Raw genomic sequence first — 17853 nt, 5'->3', positions numbered from 1 at the left:
GATAAATTTATGGTAAGAACCCGGAAGTGTTCTTGCATGTGCCCCTGTGTATCATAGCCTTGCAGAGTGCTTCCAGAGCTTTCTGTCGGAAGAAAGAGTTTGAGTGACTCCTCATGTTTTGGAAAATGGGGAGTTATTTTAGCAGGACCCTTGTATCAGCCGAGGCTCCACGACATGGTGGACTCTTGGAAGAAGTGCCAGGGATGTGCTTGGACCACTCATTCTCAAAGCTTAGCTGGCTTCCCCATTTAGTGAAGATGGATTGATCTCGCTAGCCAGCAGTGCGGGGAAGCCAAAACATGGTATCGAGATGTGAAATCAGCGCTGAAAAACAAATATACCTCACTTACCAACAATAAGATAAAAGCAGAGATAGTGCAGGAGAGAGATCTGTTTGCTGGCTGGGGAGACTTTTTCCCAAATCCCTAGAGACAATCATTTGTGGGAATTGAGCCATCTGGCCTGTGCATCAGTTGCTGAGGAGTGTTTCCTGTCACCCCCCCCCCCCCCCCCCCCAAAAAAAAGAAAAAGAAATACAATAAATAAAACAAGAACACACATACTGTAATTGACCTCCACAGTAGAAATGGAGTCATATTTGAATGGGAAAGTGGCCTGCTGCATCATAACCATCAATGGTCTTTTAGTCATAAAACTACTTTAGGGAAGTTTTCACATTGAACAGTCATTTAAAGTATGTAAAATATCAATTGAAACCTCTGAAGTTGGATTTGGAATTTTGAAAGTCTCATTTTTTAGTTGTTAATATAACCTGCCGGAATGATGCGCATCGGAATTGTGTAACATTTTCAGCTTTTTTCTTCCCTCATTCTTCTTCTTCTTCTTCTTCTTCTTCTTCTTCTTCTTCTTCTTCTTCTTCTTCTTCACCTTCATCCCTTTAAGTAAAAGATTCTCCTATCAAGAGGAATAATGTTACCATTTAAATAAATAAGAACAAACAAAATGAACCTCAGATGGAGCAACCTACTCTTTCCGCTCTCACTGTTGAAGAAGTAATATATCCCAGTTTCAGAAGTTATGAACCAAAATCAAATCAGACACTCCTGTAAAACTTTCCTTTAATGAAAGTACACTCTGAGAGCAATGATTAACACCTTGGATATTGTGAGAAAAATAGCCTCCAAGATCTCAGCCTCTGGTGTCTCTAGGATAATAAATGACTGGAACGTTCTTAGCAGCAGGAAGTGAGGCAGAGTTTAACTGAACAGATGAAGGATACAGATAGGGCAAATATTTTTAATAAAAAAGGCTGATTGAAGAGGTAATTTGCGCAATTGTACAGCAGAGGCAATGTCTACTGCTGAGGTGGTAAATATTCTTATTGAACAACACATCCAAATGATAGTTACATATTTATAACAAGTCTCCTTAATTAAATATTCAAATAGTCATCAACCCTCCATGAATACATTATAATTGTATAAATTGACAAAAGCCAAGTACCTTATAAAAACTTTGAATTGCTAATCTGTCCACAGAGAGCTTAAAAATGCTAACAAAAATACAAATATAACGATGATGAGCTTCTGTTCATGATATGTTTGAATGTGACGTTATCCTTTGTTTAATCATTTACTGACTTTATTATTTTTTAATATACATTGATTTACATATCCAAATGGACAAAAAGTAATTTTGATCTTCAAAAATAACTAAGCACTTTTTCAAGTTCCAAGGGGGTTATGATCTGCTTTGGTTCATGGGCAGGTCCTTTCTCCATGCCTTCCTCTTTCCATCACTTCAGTAGAGGTCCGTATCTACTCAATCTGCCCATAAGACTTTGGTCAAGAACTCTGCTGTTTTGTTTTAGCACTCTCGTCTGGCTGTTATACTTTTGAGGTTTACTGGTGGTTTCCATCTTGTGGTGAACCCTCTGAGTATAAGCTGGTCTATTCTGACAAATACCTACATGTACATCCAGGAGAGTGTTCTTGATCTGTTTGACAGTTAAAAAGTACACAATTGAAAGTATTCATTGGTCATCCACTACAGCAGTCTTCCGTAGTCTGCCAGGTTTGCTATTGCTGAGCACACCAGTGCAGTCCTGCTTCTTAACAATGTATCAAACAGTTATTTTGACACAGCCACTGTTTTGGCTATGACATTTTGTTTCATAGCCTTATGTACCCTGCTGCACTGGTATTGAGACTTACTTGATCCTCATGTTGAGAGACATGAGAGAACAGCAAGAGAATCCAAATACAAACTCCACACATGGAATCAACTCTAGACCTGTTGTTACCTTTTGCTATATTTTGCTATATTGAGGATGAAAAAATGTTCTCATAAATGACACCCCCTATCTAGATTCACATTCAAATATGTCCCGGCCCTAAACTTAACATGTGCCAAAGGGGGTATTTTTAGCATTTATAGTACATACTCTTGTTCTATTGAGTTGGACACCCTGCATTAAATACAAATGCAATTTAAATAGATACTATTTACAACATATTTCTTGTTCCTCGTTCTTGTAGAGAGAACATACAATAATTTTAATGGAATCGTTAGATGTGAGGATCCAACATTACAGTATGGGATGGTAAAGTGAACAACGAGAAGTATTTTGAAATGAAACCAATTTGGTCCATAGAGGGAACATGGCACAGGAGTTACATACCTGCAACATTCAAACATGACATAGATTTTATGACATGCCTTTTGCATCCATTCCTGGTCTGCATGTGAGTGGGGCTAAGTAGAGGGGCCAATACCCCAATGCAATAAAATAAGGATACTTTTCTCTAAGTTATGCATTTCACAGGAGTGATTAAACCAAGGCCTTGGCTCACTGTGGTCATTAAAGATCCCATAGTACTTAAACAGTAGGGGTTTTAACCCCAGAGTCATGTTCACATTCCTAAAACTGCCTCTCCCAATCTGGCCACCAAATTCCCACCATTACAGATGATTGGCTGCCTTGTGGTCCCCACCTACCTTGTTTCTCCAGACCGACAATCAGAAAAAAATGAATTAATTCTCAGCTGATAATTCTCTTCATGGTCAAATAATGGTTCATGATAATAAATGGAAAAAAAAAGGTTTTTTGTTATAGTCATGATTATTTTTGCTAGCCATTTTATTTCTCCTTTTCCTTTACTAGTTTGCAGTTACATTGTTCCTGTCACTGCCGTTACAATGTACTAGCCTTCCTATTAGGACCACATAACAAAATATGGGAAATACATTTTGATAATAATAATAAAATAAAGATATATTATCTTTTATAAATGATGAACAAATTAACAGTTCAAAGTTAAGTAGAATACTTCTCACCAGTACAGAATCCAAAAAATTGTTTTCCTGCCATACAGATTATTATCTTTCAGATTATAAAAAATGCATAAAATGGATAAAATGCACGTGTCTAATTTCTTCCAACACCATATGAATGATTATAAATCCCACATAAATTCCATGCATATGCTTGGGGTAAGGTAATTCAGGGCACATGGTGCCGTTGGTAATTCAGTGCAAAGAGAGTATAAGGTGACAGACAGACTGATCAAATGCATATGTGGGATCAAGAACACTCTGCTCTTTGCAGAGGGAATACTTTCAGTGAGCTCTCCGTCTCTTTTTCCCATTGCTGTGGATTTGTTTGGAAGCATAAACGTCAGTTGTGGGTCACCGGCTGGGGAACGAGTTCCACTGTCAGAGCCCGGACCATCGTTTTGGGTGACAGCACTTTCCGAGACATGCCTAGAATACCAGGGGTAGCGCATCAACATTCCCACCGTCTAACAACATGGCCACTTCCAGATCTCACTTCCTCAATCTGCCTGACTGCATATGCTTCTTTGTATCTTCTTTAAGGAATAAATGCAAATAAAATAGAAGTATTGTAGAAAACTCATTTGGCAAGATAGACAGAAGCTGGTCACAGATCATTTGCTTCATCACACTCAATATATGTACATATTTTAAATCAAACAATAATAGCTCATTCAATAGCTGGATGGTGTATGGCATAGCACCAAATTCCTGTCACAGTCATTTAATGCCAGGGGAGACTATTTTGACCAATGGGCAATATTTGTATTGGATATCGAAAAGATGTATGTGTATTTGCATCTTGTCATTTTTAAAGCACATTTGAATATGGCTTAAAAATAACTAAGTTGGTACACTGTGGTAGCTCTGATTGTCATTTCATACATTTATTCCATAAATAAAAATGTTACATTTTCAGCATGGTGGCATGAAAAGGAAAACATTTATAAATATCCAAAGCGATGGACAATAAAGTGCAAGTCAGAACCAGGGACAAGTGCACTGAAAACCTTAGAGGGAAGTATGGTTCCAAGCCCTAGAGTAATTACATGGATACAAACTTGAACCCTTGTTCAATGTTTAATATGTAAAATACAAAATAGAAATACATGAAATGGGAACCAGTAGCTACCCCATTATACCACTTCTGATTGATCATATTCCAGATTGATGATCTTTTTTTGACTCGGCACCTTGAAACTAGATGTGTGTGTGTGTATACATTGGATTACTTAATCTTAATCTTTCAACCAAATATTTGCTTGATATTGCAGCATATTTAAGTACAATTATCATTGCAGTTTATCTTCACAATGTCTTTTTTTGGCCGTCTAAGCTCGCACTATCCTAGCCAAGTGTTCATTTCTGCACTGGTGATTGATCTCTATGGCAGTCCTCATTTCAACTAAATTCAGTTCCCTTCTATTATATTTGCATTGCACAAAGATTCTTCATGGGAAAATATGAAAATTGGTAATGACTAACCCTGAATGGCCAAGTGAGGACTATGTATTTCTTTACCCTTAGGGTAACTTCCCAAATTTGACCATTCTTTCTTCACCAGTGTTGTTTCACACAGTAATTGTAATTTATTACATCAGTAAATTCATGCCATTGTGAACTGCAAGTGTTACGCATTCTATTTAAATGTGTGTTGTTTTAGTTCTGACACCAATAAACCCTTGGATACAGAAATAAAACATTCCAGGCAACAGATATTTATGAATCTGTATTGTTGATAAGGGGTATTTACTTAGCATGATGACTAGATACTTTCCCTGAGGAATCATTCTCAATCACATGGCTTTTGAAAGCAAACTGCAAATTAATTGCAAGCTACAGTGCAGACATTAATCTAAAGTGTGAAATACAAAATTAACTCCCTTTGACAGAATGGACCCCCTCCCCCAGAGAAAGAGTGCCCCAGATAAACCCAATCATTTCTGCACATCAGAATATTTGGTAGATAAGGTCAATAATTTCCCTTGACCTGGATGCATACTTCACATAACCAAATCATGTCTTAACAGACAGAATATTACATGTCACAGCTAACTACACACAAAGTGCTGACATCATATGTATAAATGAATACCCGTGTCATTGGGATTATGTTTATTTATTTATATTTCTAGTGAGCGGGGTTGTCTATCCAGCTTTGAATGAACAAGTATCTCTCACACCAGCTACATTTTGGACCCTGCTCCCCCCCTACAGGACCCCCAACTGAAACAGAGGTGGAGTCACGTTGAGCAGTAACCTCACGCTCATAAGCAGCCCCAGCTCTGCCTGGACACTAGCGGCCAGTCGAGAAGAGAGCTGCGTCCGCTCCACATCTTGATTTGATTTCTGCACGCTCCCCTGCTCGCAGTACGCCGGTGGCTCCGGACATCGGTCCTCTCGCTCAGGGCCCGGGGGCATGGGGACTGGGGGAAACGACGCCCTATCGGCCTCGCTCTTGGCAGGGCTCCAGCCTGTAGATTTACATGGGCGAATCCCCCACGGGCCGCTGGATGAATAAAAGAACATGAAGTCGCGCTGCTGTCAGTCAGCCGATGACATCAGGACCGACGCTTGACAAAAATAACATTAAAACTCGGAGGAGGATTTCGATCGGAGGTGAGCCGATTTGTTTTGCTTCGACACGTTAATGTGGAACTATTTATATCTTAAGTACCTGAAGTGAAACTTATTTGTCTCTGTCTTCTTACATTGCACACAGTTGTGATGAAAGGGAACTCTTTTAACTGTGCTGAGCAAATAGACGCCTGAGCTGATCACTGATATCATTTTTACTATGGTAAAGGAATGATGCTTTAGTTTAGCACATGCGTGTGTCGATACTGTATGTGGTTCATTGCAGGCTATATTACAGTACGACATAAGTGATGCAACTGTTTGTCTGTGATCCATTTGCACAGTGTACTCCTCAGAATGTTCATTGTCATAAAAAAGTTAAAACGCTAAATGTAGCATTCTTTCTGTATGCCCAAATGTATGTCTTTTAATTGTAACAAATTAATGAAGGATGGGTAAAAAAAGACACGCTGTTACTGGTAGTAATATAGCTACATTACTTTAACCACTATTATTCGCATTATTAATGACAATGATAAGAATGAACCAGTACTACCGTTAAATGATATTTAACCTTTAACCTAACCACTATAATATGTTTTAAAAAGCATATTATAGTGGATTTATGCTTTTACTTTGGCTAATGTATGGTGCATACTTGTCTCATCATACACATTGTTTATCTTTGTAAAAAAAATCAGTTTGTTGAACTGATGAAAAAAAGTGTATGAAAGTTTATTGCAATAATAATAATAATAATAATAATAATAATAATAATAATAAAAATAAAAATTAAAATAAAAAATCTATATTATTTTATTTAATAATATATCTTTTACTATTTTGCCTGGCAAATGCATTAATTTGGGCCAAAAGAGAACATTGCTGTACTTTCAGGATATATATGGGAAATTGGATCCTTGAAGAACAAAAATGTACCTCCAATGTCACTTTATTTCTGAGAGTTTTGTGCAAAGTCGAGAATAAACTATGTTCTATTACATTGCTTATTGATTTATTTCATGTTGTGTTTTAATGCAAATAATTGTGACCTCTGCATCTTAATTCTCTCATAAATTAGCTATGGGATCTCTCATAAATTAGCTATGGGATACGTCCTTTCATACGCCCTTTTTGGGATACGCCCGGTGAATGTCAGAATGGCAGAGTCTCTGACCTCCTTCAAGTGCAGACTGAAGACCCATCTTTTCAGGCTACACCTTTCCCTCCCCAACTCACAATCACTGTGATTAGCCTTAGATCGTAATGGCACTTATGTATAGATATCATTACTTGTATAGGTATTGTTGTTTTTATTGGCTGTTATTCTATTCTAGCTGCCAACAGTGGTATGCTAGTTTGAATGTTGATTGTACTCTTCAAGGGTTCTGAATTTCTGTATGTTTACACTAGGACTCGGAACTGTACTGTCCTCTCAGGTCTACTTTTGCACTTGTTCTTGTGATTGATTTGCACTTTGTTGTACATCGCTCTGGATAAGAGCGTCTGCTAAATGGCACGTAATGTAATGTAATGTAATGTAATGTAACTGTAAACTAAACATTAAATCAATAACTAAAGCATATTATTTTGAAACCCCATTCAAACAAATTTTGAACAAACATGTTAATTTGACATAAAATGATTTCACGGTGAAATAATTTATTGCGGAAATTTCAAGCGATCCCATTTGTGTGTATATACCTCCGTGTGTGTACGTATGTGTGTGTGTGTGTGTGTGTGTGTGTGTGTGCGGGAGTATGTGTGTCTTGACAGCTGGCTACGGCTCCCTGATGAAGCATGGGCATATGTAATCTTATCTCAAGGACAGAATTATGACTCAGACTACCACAGTGTTTTAAAAACTCATTAGCCAGTAGCAAATGGATCACAGTTATTTGACAGGCCGCAGGCAAGGTGTCCATGGGTTTTCATGTGACTAAACGGTTTAAAAGCTACCCAGAGTGCTGACATAACCTCTGAATTCCCCATAATAGTTGTTTTGGCACGAAATGACTGTAAATTCTACATATGGTTGGAGAGAGCCGGCTCATTTGTCACATGCTTAAGTTGTCACAGTTAATTTCTCCATAGCAAGAGGCACTACCTAAAAAATCTATAGCCATTCATGTTCCGAGGTCAACTTCCTGTTTACATGCGGTCAGAGTTGTGCTAATCTGGGGACAGTTTTCTTATTTTTCACATTCAAAAGTAAAAAAAAATGGCACTTCACAGTTTATCTAACAAAACATTTTTATGTATGAATGTTCAAAATAATATTTTTGTACTGAGTCGAGGAGAGAATAAAATGTAATTTGATACTTTCGCTGCAGTGATATGTTAAGCTGACCTTGATATATAGCCAACATTAGCACACATGTCAGTTTGGGGCAAGTTGTCTCAATGACTTTGGGGCAAGTCACATGCAAGTCACATGCAACAACTTTGCCCGACTATAAATTGACTCACAGAACTTGTTTAAAGGGCTTGTGATATTGTGCAATCCACAACTAAGGTTCTTATAATAGTACAAATGGTATTGTAAATGGATTATTAGACATATCCGTGGACTACACGAGGCAGGCTTTTAGCTGAGTCTTATGATCAAATTGATGCTTGTACCCTGCTATTTTATTTTTGAGCTTTATTGGTTAGATATACAGCACAACTGCCACATTCCACCATGTTCTGCTGTTGTTTATTTTGGAGACTGTTAATGGGGAGGGGGTGAACTTGTGTTCCGCAGTCGTTCACCGCAGAAATTATTGACGGGGGGCGGGGGGTAAAGGGGGATGATCTGCAGTTCATCGTCACACAGATTGTTGATAGTCACAGAGGTTAGCCGAGGACATTAATTAATGGGGGATACAGTGTTTGGGGGCAAAGAAAATGCAATGGAACCCTACCCCACCCAGATCCGGTCCCACTGGTCCATTGAGTTATACTTGGTCCCGAATTTTAAATGTAAAAAAATCAAATTGTTGTGTAATTTGTTGAAAAAAATCCAATGAGACAATTTACCCCACATAGTCCGACAACTTGAATTTGAACCCACTGATGGGTCAAGCTGTCAGGAATGCCCACCCTCTACTTAACTGTGTACTGAAATATGATATGTAAATCTAATTAATACAAAATATGTTGCTGAGACTTCACTCTTTGACATCTATTCTATTGTAATGTATTGCGCCCAAGAAATATAAGAAAGAGTGAAAAGTGTGACAAATATGCCCCGCTCTCCCTTACTTTCCGTAAGCAAACTAAAAGTTTTTTAACTTGCCCGTATTCTGAGACTACATAACTTGAAGAACTTGGTAAAGAGTGATATGTTTCTGATGACTGAAACAGATTCATTGCTTGTAACAAGGTCTGGCCAAAATGATTGTTTTCAGAGTTACAGTATAAATATTCAAAAAAAGTATTGGGTTACTCCTGTTTCCCCTGCTAAGATGAATGGAGATATTGACTCTGTGCCCACTCCTCACCAACCAACCACAAGTTTCTGTCCATATCCTCCTACATTAAATACAACCAGATGGACACCGGCTCACAACTGCAGAGGGAGCCATAAAATTAATATGTGCGAAAAAAACATTTTCTCATGTTGGACCACTCTCAAGAGTAACGAACACTGTGGGGTTAAATTTAATTTTATTGCTGTTTTTGTGGGTTAAAATAACAAATATGTAATACAAAATTATTTCCATGAGAAACAGAACAGTCCTCTGGGTATAAGAATTCAGAAATTAATTTGTGCTTGTGGCTTTGTGCCATATCTCAAGCCATACAGTGATTCTAACATTTGGTTGGCTTTCAGGTATGACTTCCAACTTATTTCTTGATGTTGTCTAACTTTTATCTAGGTAGAACATGAATCTATGTAAATGCATGGTTTGGATTATACTGAGTGAATGATGTGTAAGTCCTGAAAATAATATTTTTAATAGGTATACTGAAGAGCAAGCAGTGGGTCATATTTCTCATATTAATTGTCTTTTCAATTCATGCAGTTTTCCTTAATGGCACACATCTAATGCTGTGAATGTTGAAATTTGAATTATTAATGAATATGAAATTTCCCCTTCTGAGGTATCCGTAGTAATTGAACTCATAACATTCTGAATGCATTTTCAGCTCCCTGACCACAACGGCAAGCTAATTGCCAAACTAATAGTTTCTCTGTTGTTTTGTGCAGTATTTACTGGAATGAGAATGGACTTCACTACCCCTCAGCCCACAGGGGATCAAACTGTCACCATGGCAATGGTGCTCTGGGGCAACCTCTCTGGAAATGGAGAAAACGGGTCATTGGAGGATGGTGCAGCCAATCAAACTTGTCCCCACTTTCCACCCTACGAGCACCAGAACAAGCTTGTTCCTGCCATCTACAGCATCATCTTCATCCTGGGCTTCGTAGGCAATGGATTGGTGGTGTACGTTCTGTGCCAGAAGGCAAGCCGTAGGACTGTGGCCAACACCTACATGCTGAGCTTGGCCCTGTCCGACCTCATCTTCCTCCTCTGCCTCCCCTTCTGGGCTGTCTTCTACTCCTTTGACTACTACTGGGTATTTGGCTGGTTCATGTGCAAGGTGTGTGGAGGCCTCCTCTCTCTCAACCTGTACGCCAGCATCTTTTTCATCACCTGTATGAGCGTGGACCGCTACCTGGCCATCGTCTGCCCCTTCAAGTCCCTGGGCAAGAGGAGCCTTTGCCGGGCACGGGTAATCAGCTGCGCGGTGTGGATGGCAGCCTGGATTCCCACGCTGCCCACCGTGGTGTTCCGGGACACCGTGTATCTGGAGCACATTGACAAGATGGTGTGTGCCATCCTGTACCCGACACCCTCCTGGGACATAGGACTGAGCCTGATGAAGAACATTCTAGGCTTCCTCTTACCCTTCTCCATCATCGCTAGCTGCTACTGCAGCATTGGCAGGCACCTCCTCACCTCCCCAGAGATGGATAAGAACACCAACAACCTGGACCGGGTCCTGAAGGTGGTGGTGGCTGTGGTCCTGGCCTTCTTCGTCTGTTGGTTCCCCTTCCACGTCCTCACCTTCCTGGACATCCTGGCCAGGCTCGGGGCTACCGTGCCCTGCTGGGTGCTGGGGCCCATCGAGGCGGCTCTGCCGTACACGCTGTGCTTGGGCTTCTCCAACAGCGCCATCAACCCCTTCCTCTACTGCTTCGTGGGCAACCACTTCCGCGAGCAACTGGTCAACCTGTGCGCGGCCCGGACATCCAGACTACTGCAGACGAGGGACTCCATCAGCACACGCCTCAGCTCTTTCTCCAGGAAACTTAGTGACCTGAAGGACCTGGAGCCTATGGAGCCCTTGGGACAGCACAGTGCCCCCTAGTGGAGGGGCTGTCATTAGCAGTAATGGAACGTTTCCCCATCATAGACTTTGCAGAGTTCTCACATCGGATTATTTTCAGAGGCTGCGGGTTCTGACTTATAAAATCAGGGTTCTTAGAGCTAGTTATTTGAATTGGTGCCATCGATGGAATCAAATCAGTCTTTGAGAGAGGGATGGAGGGAGAGGGGACAGAGTGTGTGTGTGGGTGAGAGAGAGAGAGTGAGAGAGAAAGAGATATTTCCCTTTTTTGCCTTCTGGATCATACATTGTCATGGGTATTTTCAGCTTCCATAGAAAACAGCTTCACCTTTCTGAAAAAGTAATATTCTTGTCATTTTTATATAATTTTTATGAACATAAATATTTTATAGCTATATACATAATATAAAATATGATTTTATTTACAGTGCACTTTTAAAAACAGATATGATTAAAGGACAGGCACCATAAAACATATATTTTTCTACTTGTAACTCCTGTGTGACTGATAAATTCTTGTCTTGTTTTCTTTATTACAACACACTTCACTGCTGCCTGTCTTGATGGTCTGTTTTATGAAAAATATTATGGAAATGTTTAATTCCACCAATTTGTTATGATAGAGCAGCTGGAATAGTTCAGAATACTCCCTTACATTCCGACGATATTTATCAAAAAAGCTACAGAAACAACTGTAATATTATTGATGTCTTTTTATCCGGGGCCAAAATTCATATTCATGTTTTGTGAGACATCATTATGACAAATTAATCTTATTCAGGCAAAAAATACTGTATGTGTGTATGGATATGACATGCATATGGATATATATTGTACTATCGATAATATATTCTGAAACAGTGATGATGTGCTTCCATATTCTCTACAGTATATTAGCAGTGGTTACACAGCCGCTGTTTATTCAACAGCTTCTGATTCGCATTTGTACAAACAATTAATTGAAACATCTGGTCATACTGAAGCAGTTCAGATCCAGGCCTTCAGCGCATTACCCATGGGTACTGTGGTATTCCTGGGAATTGAACTGGCAGAAAAGTCAGAAGGTGCATTTCCCTACGGCCGCTGCCTTGTCTGCGAGTGTGCTGCACTGTATGACCGTGCTGTTGGAACAGGTAACAAAGGATCATCCAGCGGAGTTGATATTGGCTGAGGTGATGGAGAATACCTGACTTAAACCCCTCTCCTATGGCCAAGTATGTGTCATTCAGGAGGACTGCCTATTAAGCTTTGTGATCTGCTGAGTGATATCCCACCCCGCATTTTCGCATTTATGGAATAATGCATGATTTTGCCAGTGCTTTTACTTTTAAAGTGCAGTTCTGTTTGTGCTACTACTGACAGTGCTAATATCAATACACGGTTTGTTGTAGCGGTGTAACTACAGTGCATTGATAAAAGGGGAAACTATGTTGTATGCCATATTGCATAAAAAACTTACAGTTCTAAATAAATAGATTCATATAGATATTAATTTAATTTACATAAATGTTGTCTCAATATTTTGGACCTTTTAGGGCCAGTTTCAGAGATAGAAATGAAGCCTTGTCCTGTACTAAATTCATTTTGAATCTCCATACAAGAGTCAATTTGGTCCAGAACTAAACTGGCCCTTAGAGTTCTATGAATATTGGAAAATTAGCTCTGAAATATTTTCTATATAAATATTGTTTTGCCCTCTGACCATGGAATAGTACACATTTATTTTGTATACAGTACTGTGCAAAAGTTTGACACACTAAAAAAAAAAAAAAAACATTAAAAAAGATGCTTTCAAAATTACTGATATTTTTGAATATCAAATCAATATTTGTGGCGACCGTCCTTTGCCTTTAAAACTGTATCAGTTGTCTCAGGTACACGGCCCAGCAGTTTTATAAGAAAATCAGCTGGTAGGTTGTATCAAATGTATTGGAGAACTTGCTGTAGTTCTTCTGCAGACTTTAGCTGTCTCAATTGCTCCTGGCTCTCCAGGTCATCCCAGACAGCCTTGATAAGATTTGTTATCTGAAAGGTAGTCTTTTACTTATAGTAACATGTTACTTTATTTGAACTACAACATAAATCAAATCTCAAATTTCGGTTTTATACAGACACACTAAAGTAGAAAAGAACACAAATAAATAATATTTAAATAATAAAAAATATTTAAAAAACAAATTTATATTTATTTAACTATTTAACTATGGTGCATAAGACATTTTGCACAGTACTGTATATTTTTAAATGTTTCAGACATTCCAGGTACTGTGTGTCTATTGTTTATAATAAGTAAAAGGAAAAATGAAAACAGATATTATTTTAGATGTTTATTTCATGTGCTTATACATTTTTCATATAAAGAACATTCATCTTTAGCAGACGTGTCAATGTTTAATTCCATGCCATATTACAATCGTATTTCCAGTAATGTAGAGATGTACCCCCATTAATAATTCATTCTAATTTTATCACTGAGGAAAATTATTTTGTCTGAAGAAGTGGGTCTGCTTTCAAGCTACTTTTGGTACTGTCACTTGTGTAACTTGCGAATCAAGACTCCTCTGGAAATATTATTGTAACACCTGATTCACATTTTAGAAACAAAATGAAAGCCAGTATTTCACACCTCATGGAAAGATACTATAGTGTACACAATACTGTACATTAATAGCGCACAGAACAGTGAAGGCAACAGCTCCAACAATTAAGGGTCTAGCCCATTACCCCAGCCAAACCTCCATTCCACACACTGAAGTCATCATTTCTGTAGTGGCCCAACAGTGGACTCCACATACTCACACATGGACACACTCACTCACTCACTCACTTACTCACACACACACTCACACGCTCACTCACTCACTCACACACACACTCACTCACTCACTCACTCACTCACACACACACTGACACGCTCACTTACTCACTCACACACACACTCACTCACTCACTCACTCAATCACTCACTCACTCACTCACTCACTCAATCACTCACTCAATCACTTACTCACTCACTCACTCACTCACTCACTTACACACACACTCACATGCTCACTCACTCACTCACTCACTCACTCACACACTCACTCACTCACTCACTCGCTCACTCGCTCACTCACTCATGAATTATTAGTCTTATCACAGTCTCTCTCTCTCTCTCTCTTTTCTGCTCATATATATATATATACACACACACACACACACACACACGCACATAGAGAAATTCAAGAAATACCTCAAACCAGGAACACAGAATGATTAATATATGATTCATAAATGTGTCTCTTTACAGTGGAAAAAAATAGCTCAGACTCTAAATGGGAACACAAAACAAATGTATCATTTGATATCAGATGATAGCCTCCACAACCGCTGTATCAAAATAAACAAATGATGCCTAGCATGACTAACCATAAAACTTTATTTAATATTTTTTTGTTATCTAATTTTTTGTACCTAATCTTTTATCTTTTAGGGCAGCACTCAGTCATTCAGTATTCATAGAAAATAAACACATTTTCAAAGTGCTTTGGAAGACAAGAACAGCTTTGGATGAAAAACTGCTGTAAATAAGGCACCTATCTCATTTGTAAGACTGACAGTAACAAACTAAAAAGGTGATAAATGAAAATGAATTGGTATCTGTATTTGCACAACCATGCCTCTAATGTGACCGCCCCACAGAAAAAGTGCATGCAGCCCTGAAATGTCCATCACAAAGAAAATGTAATGTTGATGGGATTTTTAAAGCCGTTTGCTTTCTGCATCAACAAGATGAGGACTTCCATCCAAATGTATTCAGGGAAATATGCTAAATAAAAAAATCTTTACAGGCCAATGTGCAATACAAACAAGGAGAGCCAGCTTGCTTTTGTAAGCAAACCTTTTTTCGGGCAGTTAATATGGAGGCTAGTCACTGAATTGAAATGGACAATGCAATTCTAACACAAAACTCCAGGCAACTACTGAATTGCAAAACAATGTGCTCTTGAAGGTAGGGTGCTTATAGAGTTGCAGCAGGAATAGGCAAAAAAAAAAAAAAAAACTCAAATGTCAACTAGAAGCTTTCACGAAGAAGAAAGTAAAAAGCCTTGATTGTAATGCCTGTATCTACTGATATAAAGCAAAGAACGGTCTGGGTTTGACCATGCTTGGTGTTCGTCAGGGTATGACACAGAATGGCTCTATTTGACATATTTGTAGATTCAGGGTGGGGATGAGCAATACATACATGCTCAAACATGACGGGTAGTCATGAGCTGTCAATCAATTATCTCCGACTCCTCCTGCAATTAGAATTGTATGAGAATGTATCGTATATTCTCATGGTAATCTATTGCCTTTATCTTTTGTCTTCTCCCTTACAGTCTTAATTGGTAATGCATTGCCTATTTATTTATCGCCTACTTAACTCACCTACTGTACATTCACTGCAATATAATGCATGTTTACATAAAAAAATACATTGATGCCCAAAACATCCTTTCTCCTTTGAGTAGAAGTTTAATCCCTTGCTGATTTAAACTTTCTCTTAGATGGGTTGGGCTTTTTTATTTGCTTATTTAGACTAATTTTTACAAAAGCACTTGCATGTACCAATCAAGCACTATGCATTGATTGACTTAGCTGATTAAACTTTGGAAAGTAGGCTACTGAAGCACATAGTCATCCTCGCTGAGTCCTTCTTTCCTGCTTTGAATGTTCACTGGTTTTCTTTTGAAAGGCCTTAATCAAGAGGTCGTGTTTGAACAAAGATTTGCCGTTTGTGTATCTTGTCCATTGTTATTTTATTCTTTGCATACTTATTGTTTTTTGCTTATTGTGATGGCATGAGACAAGATTTTATTAGGGGAATGTTTTCTTAAAAACTTAATTGAACAGGAACTGGCCATGCCCTCCACTAGGGAACTGGCCATCTCTTCCACTAGGGGGAGATAGATAATCATAAACCGACATAACTTTTGCACAGTAATTTGTGGATGGATTTGATTTTGTTTTAGTAATCAGCTTTCAGGTTAGATTTTTGGACTTGATTTAGTTTTAGTAATCAGCTTTCACGTTTTTATCTAGATAGAATATTCCCTACTGTTGGACACAAATCTGCAACACAGTAACAGCTCTGCACAAGTGAGAGTTTCAATAGCTTTATACAATATACATATCGGGTCCAGCACTTCCAAAGCGGAGAACAATGCCTTATACTTTGTTACAGCTTATATACACATTCTGTTGCTGGGGAGAGAGTAGGGCAGTCCCTGTCTCCCTCCAGTCAGCAGCCAATACATGCACCAAGAGAAACAATTCTAAGCTCTGGGGTCAATCTAGTGTCACCCCCTCCTTTATGGTTAGGTGGGCTCCTGCTTGTGATGATATTTGAAACAAATGTTGCTGATTCTCTTATCTTCCTGGTTTGAATGCCCTATGACACATATTTGCTTGCATTGCTACAGTTACAAAGTTTTACACAGTTAATGCCATATGAGCTATATTTCGTGAGCCAATTACATTTTTCCCACACTACCTTGTACTAAATGTGTGTGTGTGCATGAGTGTGAGCATGTGTGTGTCTGTGCAAAGGGGGAGGGGGGAGGGGGTGGCAGGAAATGGACTTATGAGAACTAATGAAACACACAGCAATGAGTGAGCAATGTCAGTTATTAGCAGTTATCCTTGCTATTGGTTGGTTTAACCACATGCCAGTGTTCAGTGAGAATGGGCTGACCTGTGTAAAGGTCACACCGCCCCACACTTTCCACACTACCACTCACGCTTTGCGATCAGCAAAGTGAATAAAGTTTAAGGTTGGGTTGGGCGAAGGGTTGTTGGTCAAATCTGTAAAGTTCTGAGATGGTTAGGGTCGAGGACACAGATCTTGGCAAGCCCTTCCTCTGTGGCCGGGCTAGTTTAATCTATTTAATCTAAACACCACTGCTGTGGCTTTTACTGTAGCACTGAGAGGTGGTTCCTCTGCTACAGCTGAGACTTAGTAGCCTAGAGAGGAGCTCCTACTTCCAAATTTGACATACATTTTATGCTATGCATTTCAGCTGCCTGCCCGCTTCAGTCAGGCTCAAAATGGTGAAGACAGACATACATACATACTGCTACGGGGCGGCCTGTAGCGTCGTGGTTAAGGTAAATGACTGGGACCCGCAAGGTCGGTGGTTCTAATCCCTGTAGCCACAGTAAGATCCTCACAGTCGTTGGGCCCTTGAGCAAGGCCCTTAACCCTACATTGCTCCAGGGGAGGATTGTCTCCTGCTTAGTCTAATCAACTGTACGTCGCTCTGGATAAGAGCGTCTGCTAAATGCCAATAATGTAATGTAATAATACATACATACATACATATGACCAAGCAACCCAGCTCCCTTCTCATGGTATCCTTTAGTAACGCTGAAGTGCTGATGGGTCTTAGATTGCAATGAGGACACGAAGAAGCATTAGCAGCCACCAAAGATGCACACGCACGGAGCACACGTTTTGATTGCTGACGTGCTGTAGTTCATACTTTCTTATACGATTTGAGTACATGAGGGCTGTTTAGTGAAGTCTGTTGGTTTGGCTTGGCCTTAAATGCAATTTAATTTTTCTTAATAATAAAAAAAAAAGTCTGCATACCGTGACTTATTCAATAGTTTTTA

At 39.1% G+C, this 17853-nt stretch overlaps 1 protein-coding gene across 1 annotated transcript; it reads left to right on the top strand.

Annotated features, from left to right (window-relative positions):
• Nucleotides 1-5606: 5606 nt before the first annotated feature.
• On the top strand, nucleotides 5607-11764 carry LOC133124625 (type-2 angiotensin II receptor-like). The gene is made up of 2 exons (XM_061235985.1): nucleotides 5607-5913; nucleotides 10067-11764. Exons 1-2 carry the CDS (start codon nucleotides 5850-5852, stop codon nucleotides 11230-11232), a joined length of 1230 nt encoding a protein of 409 aa, XP_061091969.1. The 5' UTR covers nucleotides 5607-5849; the 3' UTR covers nucleotides 11233-11764.
• Nucleotides 11765-17853: the final 6089 nt, after the last annotated feature.

This window comes from Conger conger, chromosome 3 (assembly GCF_963514075.1).
Source record: "Conger conger chromosome 3, fConCon1.1, whole genome shotgun sequence".
NCBI lineage: Eukaryota > Metazoa > Chordata > Actinopteri > Anguilliformes > Congridae > Conger > Conger conger.
The sequence above is the reverse complement of the archived record's forward strand: the minus strand, read 5'-3'. Positions and strand labels throughout refer to the sequence as shown.